Below are 11,615 nucleotides of genomic sequence, written 5' to 3' on the forward strand. Positions count from 1 at the left end.
AAACCACTCCAAAGCATCGTTGGGGGGGGGGGGGTGGCAGAGAAAGAGACGATCAGATTGTTACAGGATTGGATGCCAACGCATGGAGTTATTAGCCTAATTCATCCTCTAGATCAAAGCCCACACAAGTAGCTCTCGTGCCTACGGCTATTTTCCTTCTGCTTTCCTCCTTGACAGTAGTCGCTCAAATCTTTCTGTTCTGCCCTCTTTGAGCACACTTTTACCCCCCTCCCCCTTGCTTTCAGTCATACAAATAGAAGTGATGTCCATCATTAAAAGAACCCACCATGGGCTGTGCATACACCGCCACCATGGGGGTTGATTATTGTGCAATCGGGCTTAGGTTCCAACCGTAAAATAAGCAAAGGAATGGGATGGTCCCTTGTCCCTTCTTTATTTTTGTTTGTTTGTTTAAAATGCCAGAGAAGGAAGAGATATTCTGGTCTCCCAAGTCCCAATGATGAGAAGGGATGAGTTATGAACCCTGCATTGTTTACTTTTGTCACATTGTGTACCTCGATGGCAAGCGAAGCACAGGCGCTTCTCACTGGCTTGGGACCACCCAGGGAGACGCAGCGCCTCGCTACCGGCTGTGTACACCCAAGTTCAAAGGTTCAAGGGAGACCTTTCCCACATTTTAATCAGTTAGTCGCTGCCTTTTCCTACAGTGGGAGACCACAGAGGGGAGGGGAAAGAATGGGAAAACAAACCCACGGAGAATATTATTCTGAGAGGCGGGTTGTTTGAGACTCAAAGATTGCAGGGGGGGGATTGCCAGTGTGTGTGTGTGGGAGAGAGAGAGAGAGAGAGAGAGAGGAGGCTGAGGAAAGGGAGGGTGGAAATGAAAAGAAGGAAGGAGGCGTAGCAATCATAACGAAGCATCACTCCACCTCTCTCTCCCTCTCTCTCTCTCTCTCTCCCCACAGGAGTTGAAAGAGGACCAGGAAAAAAATGTTTGACAACACCCAGTACCCCTATAACTGCTTTAATTATGATGGGGATGACTACCCAACCTGCAGTTCCGATGAAGAGAAAAGATTCACCAGACCAGCATACAGGTAAGTTTAACTTCCCCCCCCCCCAAGTCTCTTCTCTTTCTCTCTTTGCATATCATCAGTTACTGGGGAATTCCTCTGTGCTCCCCCCCCCTCTTTGCAACAGCTACCCAAAAGCATATTTGCAGGTGTGAGCAGAGATGTAGATCTGCAGCTTGATGATGATGATGATGATTTGCGAGGGGCTAGGGAGGAATAAATTTTTATGCATATATAGGGACCAGGAGATAAAGAGTTTGTGATGTTGACAGGACAGACAACAGAATCTATTTGGCCATAAGGATCATTGGAGTAGCTTCAGCCTGATCGAAGTAATCTACCCTACAAAGGTCTTTGGAGGGCAAAATGATAATCGCAAAGCACTTTTTTTATGGCTTCAAAGTTATATTCCGGCTTTAGAAATGATGGAACCGAGGGAATGCTGTCCTCTGCTAACTCTCCATCCTGGCTTTTAGGTCGTCCCTCCCCACACCATTCTCTCTTTCTATGCAAAAAAAAATCTTAGAATTGTTGTGTCTTAAAAGTATATGATGCTAAACAAGTTGCCATAGGCAAGGCGGCAACTGAAATAGACACCCAGGATCTGTGTCTTTCCCCACCACCACCACCTGATTAATCACAACTCGGTCTTTCAACCAACTTCAGGTTTTCTGGTTGATTGCCCCTCTTCCTTTAAACTGATGAACCGATTGATGAATCGCTTAATTAAACTGGCCCATTACCAAAAACCAGGTTGCAGCAGGTACTTTTTTCAGATATGGGAGTGCAAGGTTACTTGCAATTTTAAGAAGCAAATTTACCATTCCGAAAAGGACCAGAAACATTCACCCCTTAACATTTCATTTGCCAACCCCTTTTGCATTAAGACACCATAGCCTCAAAAATATTTTTTGGTTAAAAAAAGAAAAGAAAAAGGTGTGCCCTTAGCTCTCAGTTCCACCAGTAAAGATGAATCAACAGAAGCTTGAGGAGATTAATCTACTGAGGCTGGAGGGGACTGATCCACATTGGTGTTGATAGAAAGAGATTGTCCTAATGATTACCCAGAGAAATACCTACTACCCATCCTGTTTAGGCTGCAATCCTAAATGTACCTATGTGGGGATATGTCCCATAGAACCTGATGGTCCAAACCCATCCAAGCAAACATTGATAGAAAGAGAGCTTTAGCTATTGGGCCATGTAGAAATGCAATCAATCAATCAATCAATCAATCAATAGAAATGAGCTACATTCAGCCCCAATATAGGAGGCTACAGTGCCTTAGCGATCCTCTAATGCTGAAGCATTGGTCAGCCACAAGTCACAGGCTTTTTGAGTTCTGAGAAACTTTCTGTTGAAAAGAAAGTTGCAATGTCGTGCCTAGGCATGCTTTTTTTCAAATCGAAGCGCTGCCTTCTTCGTGGAATGGAAAAACAGCCTTCTTGAGTTGCCAGAGCAGAATGGCGGTGTTTCCCGCTGTGTGACTCGATGAATACTTAAGTGGGAATATTCTCCTTATAGTTGAAGGATAATCAGCAGATGTGTTAGCTCTGTTTCAGCAACATGTCAGGGCAATCGCTGGCACAAACGTAGGCTGAGGGGAAAACCCAGAACATTTACAGTTAGGAGAAATCCTCGTTTTCATGATTTCTTTGGAAAGGAATGGTTTTTGCAATGTTTTGACCTCTCAGCTGCCCTGGGATGTAAATTACCCCACCTCCTCAACTTTACAGTCTGGATAGTGAAGCAGAGGCAGGGTGACTTGAGTCTATGGCTAACCCATGATTTGAATGCAATGTTAAATCATAGAATCATAGGGCATGTCTACACCAGCCATTTATCCTGGGATCATCCTGGGATCTTCCCTGTGCATCTAAATGACACACAGGGGATCCTGGGAGCAGGCAGGGACAATGCCTCCATTTTCCTGGGATAATCCTTAGGTGTAGAAAGGGCCATAGAATAGTAGAGTTGGAAGGGGCCCATAAGGTCATCGAGTCCAGCCCCCTGCTCAATGCAGGAATCCACCTTAAAGCATCTCTGACGGATGGCTGTCCAGTTCCACCTTGAATGCCTCTAGGGTGGGAGAGTTCACAACCTCCCTAGGTCATTGAACGGTTGTCACAGAAAGTTTTTAGGATGTTTTAATCATGTATAAGGATGTTTTAATCATGTTTTTAATCAGCTTTTATGTTTTATATTCGCTGTTGTTCCCCGCCTCGATCCAAGTGGAGAGGTGGGTAAGAAATAAATTATTATTATTATTATTATTATTATTATTATTATTATTATTATTATTATTATTATTATTATTGGTTCCACTGTCATACCACTATAACACTCAGGACATTTTTCCTGATGTCCAGCCGGAATCTGGCTCCCTGTAACTTGAGCCCATGATTCTGTGTCCTGCAGTCTGGGAGGACTAAGAAGAGATCCTGGCCCTCCTTTCTGTGACAACCTTTCAAGCACTTGATTTGGAAGCTCCTAGAAATATCTGCTTGTTCAGGTCTAATCCCACTTGCAATACTCAACTCTTCAAGCAATTGCCTTAAGAGTCGGGATGTTGGAGAAATCCACAACTTTATCAAATGAGTTTGGATTTCTATGAATCCAGTTCACGGATTCCGCAGCAGATCAACTTTTCCTGAGTCACATGGATTCCGTGGAGTTGGGGGGCATTTTTTTAAACTTTCCAGAGTTTTACGCAGATGGGGAGGGGGAGATTCGCAAGTGCGAATTTGTGCAAATTCCTGAAATTGGGAGGAAAACCCTACTCTGTTAATGATCAGACGATGGAATGAAAAGCACCTGACAACCCACAAAGTGCAAGTGGAACGAACTTTACAAAATCCATGCATCCTGCTTAAGAGACAACCAAATGAACATTTTGAGGGCAGTGTTCTCCAGTGGGCAGAGCTATGCAGCAGAAATGTTAAGAGTATGAACTCAAACGTTCCTGTATGATGAGCCCAGTAGGTTGCATTAGGCAGACTTCTATCTCTCCATCAGAGTCAATCTCCCCACCAACTGGTAATATAAGACCCAATGTGGTGTAGTGGTTAGAGTGTCCAGCTGGGATTAGAGTAGTCTCATTGGGTAACGTTGAGCCACTCACTCTTTCAGTCTGACCTACCTCACTGGGCTGCTGTGATGACAACATGTGGGTGGAGAACCCTGAATGTTATTTTCCCTGAATGGAGGAAAAGTATTTATGAAATAAATAAAAGACAGCTGAAGATGAGGATGGTAGTGGTAGTGGTGATATACTGCCTTAGAGGGCTGCGATAATGGACACCCGGTGTCCTCCAGCCTATACCACCTTTGCTTCCTGACTATAGGCCAGGCTAGCTGGGGCTTATGGGAACTGTAGTCCAAAACACTTGGTGAGCTCCACGTTGCCTGCTCTTGTTGTAATGAATTTCTGAAGCAATGAATGTGCAACTGTGTGAGGGACTTAGAAAAAATTCTACATAAATATTATGAGTCGGATGCAGGCTATGGCTGCAATAATAAGCACGCTTACAAGGGAGTCAACTGCAATGAATACATTTCCTGCTTCCAGGAAAATGCACAAAAGGATGGTGTTGTAGGTCTGTTGTGCCTCCATTGAAATCAATGGGATTTGAATCAAGTCACTATGACCTAAGTACAACTAACTCTCAGTGCAACCCAATGGATGTCTACTTATTGTCCTACTGTGTTCAGTGGGTCTTATTCCCTAGATTGTATCTTTCTTTAGGACTACAGCCTCAGTCCGGATCCAACCCAAGGTGTGTTATTATTTCTAAATTCTCCCCCGGGGCTTCCAAATTTACCCTGATTTATATGCCCATAATATCGTCGTGTTTGTGTAGGCGGTGGCATTGTGGTTCTTTTCTCTTGCAGCTACATTGCTTTGATCGCAATGGCCATTCAGCAGAGCCCTTCCCACAAAGTGACCCTGTCCGGCATTTACGACTTCATCATGAAGAAATTCCCTTACTACCGAACGAACCAACGGGCCTGGCAGAACTCGATCCGTCACAACCTTTCTCTGAACAGCTGCTTCGTCAAGGTAAGGACACAAGCGTCGGCACCATAGACTCTGGCCCTTTCTACACATAAGGTGTCGAGGGAGGGAGGGAGGGAGGGAGGGGGGATCACCAACTTACCTGCTTCCATGATCCTCCCTGGGTGTCCAAACAGAAACCCAACATCCCAGAAGGGAAGAGGGACATTGTGTCCATCGCGCCCGCCATTTTTTAAAAAAAATTAAGAAGCAGCAGCCGGGAGCACAATTGCACTCCAGAGAAATGTGAGTAAAAAGAACCCACCAAAAAGCCCCAACTCCACTCCCCCCCCCAAGTCTCTGGACTCCCTCCGGCCCAGCTCCTTCCCTCTGCTGACCCCCTACTCATGGGGAGGAGGGAAGAAGCTGGGAGGGGCACCCACACACCCCACAGTCCTCAGGATCATCCTGGGACTACTGGTAAAATCAGGATAACTGAGGCCTCGGTTATCTCAGGAAAATGGAACAATCATCCCTGCCTGCTCTTGGGATCCCACAAAGACACACGGGGAGGGCCCAGGATGACCCCAGGAGAAAAGGCTGGTGTAGACACTGCCTCTGTCAGCAGCCCACATAGGTTCCATCAGCAGCTTCTCCAAAATTGAGCTGCAAGAGGTTTACCACCCCTGGGATAGATGGATCAGTCAATTGCAGCCCAATCTTGCACACGCCCATTCCTAAGACTGTGTTGTTCTATTTTGATATTAATCTGTGAATTCTTTTTTTTTTTTTTTTTTTGGTGGTGGAGAGGGGGAAGAAATCCTAATTAAGGATGTAAAGGAACCAAAAACCTGGGCAAATTGCACATGTACGGTATGCTGCACTAAATCTAGAAACAATCCCCCACCCCACCCCCAGAAAATGGAGTATAGGGATTGGGATGGATCTTACTGGGAGAACAACATGCAACAGGTCTCTGGTTCGGTCTCCAGCATCGCCGGTTAGGGCTGAGAAAGAGCCTCATCTGAATTGTCTAGTATCATCCATGTGAAGGCAATACTGATGGACCAATGATCAGAATTGGTATAAGGCTGTTTCCCTTTGCATACCATTGGGTTGTGTCCAATGATAATCCTATTTACAGCAGACCCCTAAAAATGGACGGGACTTTTATCTAACGTGGGACAGAACCCTCTGAATGCAACCCACTTGCTCCATATTAGGGGAGGGGGGAGACCAGGTAATTTCACATCCAAAGTCTGAGCAGACATTTGGAGAAGGAGGATAATTTCAGAAGCATTCCTGATTAGAACACAACCAGTGATGGGCCCTGTCAGGAAAAGGCTGGTAATAGAAGGCAAGCTGTATTTTGGGGACACACCATGGTTGATCCTTTCATCAAGAACCCCCCAATAAGTTTTAGAGGGCATAGTTTGGAAACCACTGTCCTAAATTACGGGGGGAGGGGATTAAGGGTAATCAAAGGAGATCATTTAAAATATCGTGTCAGCTGCTTAGCTGTTTCTGGAAAAGTTTGAGAGAGAGAGAGAGAGAGAGAGAGAGAGAGGGAGAGAGAGAGAGAGAGAGTATTCTGCTCTTCTGATGTCTGTTAGTACATAGCAAATTGAAGGGGCTATTTACCTACGACTTCTATAATTAGAGAGCCTGGGCTTCAGCTGCTTGTCATAGATGTTTATGCGAGTCTTGCGTTTAAATGGACACAGATGTTGAAATGGCAGCATTCCTGGCAGCGATGTACAGAAGTCAGGACTTCATTTCAGCCAGGGTTCAGTCCCACAACCTGTTCTGAATTCTGGGGCTCAGACTTGGAAATAATAATATTTATTACATTTATATACTGCCCCATAGATGAAGCTCTCAATAATAATAATAATAATAATAATAATAATAATAATAATAATAATAATAATAGGCTTCTGTGCATGTACAGAGTGCATGTCCTGCCCTTCTAAGTCACTACAGCTCCCCCTTATAAAACACAGCCTTTTAGGAGGGAAAATCAGAGATAAAAAGAAAGAAGAAATGACAGACGTGGGTTGTTGTTTTTTTCTGAAAAAGAAAAGAAAAAGTAGTAAGTGACTGATGGAATTACTGCTTTTAAACGGAATGCAGGTACCCCGAACAGAAGGCAATGACAAAGGAAAAGGAAATTATTGGAGCTTTGCATCAGGATGTGAATCCATGCTGGATCTGTTTGAAAATGGGAATTACAGGCGGAGGAGGAGGAGGAGGAATGTGAAGAGGGAACCCAGAGAAAAACGGTCCAACGGAGAGAGCAATCGCCTGCCCGTGCTGTCCCCGGTGGATTCTGGCTTCCCCGGCATCTCCTGTCCTGGTGAGAGAATGGAATCTCAACCTAAACCTTTGGAACCTCGCGAGCTTTTTCCAAATGCCGCCGCCAGCCGCCAGAGTCTAAACAGCTCCTCTGTAGGAAAATCTGACTCCGAAATTAAATTTAGCATTGATTACATTCTCTCCTCCCCAGACCCTCTGCCTGTCCTGAGGTCTCCGTATCATGCGCAAGATAATAAATACCACCTCTTGGATTCTCAGCAAATTAACCTTCAGTTTTGGACAATGTGAAGTCAGTTTGCGGTGGAAGTCAGAACGCAGGAGGGTGTCGCTGACTTCGCTCCCATCCTTCAGCCACTGGGTGCGTTAATTCATGAGGACCGTCTCCTTTTCTTTTCCTTAGTTCTCCTTTGGAATGGAGACACGCCACTCCACTAGGGTGTCCGCATCTCAAGAACTAATGTTGCTGAGGTTGTAGTAGTAGAAAAATTGTCACGCTGCTTATGAATTTGCTAAAGGTTCTGAGGCAGGGCTGGTTCCGGCTTTGAGGGAGACTGGGGCAACGGGTCTCTGTTAGCCCCCCACTTCCATTGGGGTGCCCTTCTGGGCTAACATGGCAATACCAGTACTCTAATCAGCATCAGGTGACTGGTCTAACTGCCATTTTAATTTCCCACAATGCTCTTAAAATGGGAGTTAGGAATCCTGGGCAAACATCAGCAGTGATCAATGTCAGGATCTTCAGCAATATATACATGTATACATCTCAACTGTCACTAAGGATGGATAAATCTCTCCATTTCAGATTCCCGTTTTTCCGATCTAAAATTCAGCTCATCCCCTGGTTTGAGAATTTCTCACGTCTTAATTTCAGTTCATCTTAAGCTTTGAGCATTTTTTATCCCAAAAGGTTGCATGGAATCCCATAAACAGTGTTGTGCATATTTTCTTAACATCTGTATGCATTTTTGCCTAATATGGACATCTTTTTAAAGCAGTTTTCTTAATATAATGCATTTTTGAACATCATTTTACCTAATAGACACCTTTTTTGTATGTATTTGGTTGACTGGAGAACTCCATTTCATAATTTGGAAAAGTTCAAACTTTAAGGATAACTGAGTTTCAGTTTCCATAATGGTTAGAAAGAGAGAAAATAGTTAAGTTCATATTAAAATGCAAACTGAACATGTCTTTTCCCCATCCCTCTCACCCATTTAAATTTTGCAGCTTTCTGTTCATATATGAGTCAGTCTGACGTGTAATTCTTACAGAATTAATTTAGGTTAGAGATGTCCACCTAAAATCTCACAGAGAAGGTGCCCAACCACAAATGAAAAGTTATTTCTCCTCTTCGCTCTCTCAATCTTGGATACCTACCCAATCAAAATTTGTTTGGTATTTTTTTAAAAAAATAATCTTTGCCACAGTTACACACATTAGAAATAGAATTTTATTTTTTGAATTTGTGACAGATAAAAATGGAAGGCAATGGCACCGATAATAGGGGGAAGGACATTCAAAGGTGCATTCTATTAGAAAAATGGAGTGCAAAAAAACCCTCATGTGTCTGTTAGGCAAAAACGGTACAAAAATGCATGTTTTGGAAGAGAGATGCACAGAAATGCATATGAATGAACAGGATTTAAGATCGGTTCTCAAAGTCTGAGACAAAATGAATTTAAGGTTGGAGGGTAAAAGAGAGAAACGGAGAGAAATGGAAATTGATTGATTTGTCTTTCTCTGGTTGGAAGCCATCCAAAAACGTTCACCTGGTTGACTCATGCTTGCAACTCCCAAACTAGTATTTGAACTTGGATGGTGGAGAATTACATTTGGCTACATAAGCCTTATGTAGGGTGACCATATGAAAAGGAGGACAGGGCTCCTGTAGCATTAACAGTAGCATAGAAAAGGGAATTTCAGCAGGTGTCGTTTGTATATATGGAGAACCTGGTGAAATTCCCTCTTCATCACCACAGTTAAAACTGCAGGAGCTATACTAGAGTGACCAGATTTAAAAGAGGGCAGCTTTAACGGTTGTGATGAAGAGGGAATTTCACCAGGTTCCCCATATATACAAATGACACCTGCTGAAATTCCCTTTTCAATACACCTGTTAAAGATAGAGGAGCCCTGTCCTCCTTTTCATATAGTCACCCTACATAAGCAATGGCACTTGGAGAATTGAGATTACTATTAGGTAGGGTGACCCTATGAAAAGGAAAACCGGGCTCCTGTACCTTTAACAGTTGTATTGAAAAGGAAATTTCAGCAGGTGTCATTTGTGTATATGGGGAACCTGGTGAAATTCCCTCTTCATCACAACAGGTAAAGTTACAGTTGCCCTGCCCTCTTTTAAATCTGGTCACTCTAGTATAGCTCCTGCACCTTTAACTGTTGTGATGAAGAGGGAATTTCACCAGGTTCTCCATATATACAAATGACACCTGTTGAAATTCCCTTTTCTATGCAACTGTTAAAGATACAGGAGCCCTGTCCTCCTTTTCATATGGTCACCCTATATTAGGATAGGTGAGGTTCATAACAGGATGTGCAAGCTTTTCAGTTACACAGGCCTCTTCCCCAGAGAAATTTAACTAATGAAGAAAATCCCATCCTGTTTGGAGTTCCATCCAGTTTGACAAGTTGAGACCTGTTGTGGGATTTCTGAATTTTAAGTATTAGGGTCCAGATTTGTGTATTTCCACAGAATACTCACTGCTAATAGAATTGTAGTAGGGATATGGATGAATTTGCTCATTTGATATGGGTAACATCACAGTGGACATAAGTTTATTTGTACAATTCCTCAGAGTGACTCTGTGTAGCTACACAAAGAGTTTTAGGCCTAATCTACACCAGGCAGGATATTGCACTATGAAAGTGGTATATAAAAGGCAGGAGCCATACCAAGCAGGATGTTGACCTATGAAAGTAGTATATGGTAGGTGTCAATGGGCCCCAACAGTTCTCAGTGCACTTCAATACCACTATAAAGCAGTAGTGTGGCTCCTGCCTTTTATATACCACTTTCATCCCGCTTTCATAGTGAAATATCCTGCTTGGTGTAGATTAGGCCCTTGTTCAAAAGCTTGAATGATAATCTTGTCTAGTGGTTAGAGTGCTGGACCATGACTGGGGAGGCCCGGGTTCAAATCCCCACTTGGCCATGACACTCACTGGGTGGCCTGTTACCACCTCTCAGCCAGACCTACCTCACAGGATTGTTGTGAGGCATTGTATCCTGCCTAGAGCTCCATTTACAGCCACACCTTAAGTTCTAAAGATATACATATAATGTATGGCGGGGGGGGTGTTGTGCCACATTGTCCACTTTGCCATGTCAGCTTCTCTTGTGTCATGGTGCCATTACTCTGACCTGCATAATGATGCCACAGTAGCGATGGGCAAACTCACCCCTAGCCGCACCACTCACTGGATTCCTGAGGTCCTCTGTGGCGAGCTGCCAGGGGATCCAAGGACAGCCGGCAACCGGCGTGTGGCAACCCGCTCCTCAGCCATGCCACAAAACGGCAGCTCTGCCTTTTCTGTAAATTTGTGAACATCGCGCCCCGAATCTGTGCAAATTTTGCAAGTTTCTTAATGGAAAAAAGTCCCAAGATTTCAGGAAAACGAAACCGTCTTCACTTGAAAATGCAGGCCAACTCAGGTCCACCATCGAAATCCAGGGAGCCCAAAAAGGGCATGATTTCCCAGTGATGGACATCCATATTTACCCCTCAGATATTTACTATGATAGCATGTAACTGTTTGCAAATGCATGCCTCTGTCTTTTTAAGCACTTTGACATGTAGATGTGAATATCTAGATTTCTATCTACATCTGTGACTGATTGTTTTATATGCAACCCTGTTCAATTTGTAGTTACCTGGAGAACACCCGTGCTGTTCAATGTATGGTGAATCTACACAGTATATATGAAATATATAGATATATTTCTGCTACTAATCATACCCCTCTGTTACATTGTACTTACACTTACTGGTCAGCCGGGCCTTTACCAAAGAAAATGGCATTACGTCTGCCCAGGGTACCTTCTGCTTAAAGCTAATTCATCAGGAAACTGGGATATTAACAAAATGGATGCTTTAAAAAAATATCTGAGAGGTCTATTCATTCTTTTCATTGATTTTCATTAAGGGGAGAATTAGAGTAAAAAAATGTGACTGAATATACATATTTAATAAGTGAGTAACTTACCACAGGGTCCATAGAGGATACACGATAGAGTCCCCTCACATGTTCACCCA

General features: G+C 43.6%; 1 protein-coding gene across 1 annotated transcript; it reads left to right on the forward strand.

Annotated features, from left to right (window-relative positions):
- The first annotated feature begins 951 nt into the window (after positions 1-951).
- On the forward strand, positions 952-7,632 carry FOXL3 (forkhead box L3). Its single transcript, XM_063143326.1, has 3 exons — positions 952-1,058; positions 4,926-5,094; positions 7,162-7,632. The coding sequence occupies exons 1-3, from the start codon at positions 952-954 to the stop codon at positions 7,630-7,632; spliced, it is 747 nt and encodes a 248-aa protein (XP_062999396.1).
- The last annotated feature ends 3,983 nt before the right edge of the window (positions 7,633-11,615 follow it).

Source organism: Elgaria multicarinata, chromosome 17 (assembly GCF_023053635.1).
Source record: "Elgaria multicarinata webbii isolate HBS135686 ecotype San Diego chromosome 17, rElgMul1.1.pri, whole genome shotgun sequence".
Classification (NCBI taxonomy): Eukaryota; Metazoa; Chordata; class Lepidosauria; order Squamata; family Anguidae; genus Elgaria; species Elgaria multicarinata.

Coding starts and splice junctions, on each gene's coding strand:
- FOXL3 (XM_063143326.1), top strand. CDS start 952: ATGTTTGACAACACCCAGTACCCCTATAACTGCTTTAATTATGATGGG. Junction 1,059..4,925: donor TTCACCAGACCAGCATACAG/GTAAGTTTAACT, acceptor TTTCTCTTGCAG/CTACATTGCTTTGATCGCAA. Junction 5,095..7,161: donor TGAACAGCTGCTTCGTCAAG/GTAAGGACACAA, acceptor AACGGAATGCAG/GTACCCCGAACAGAAGGCAA.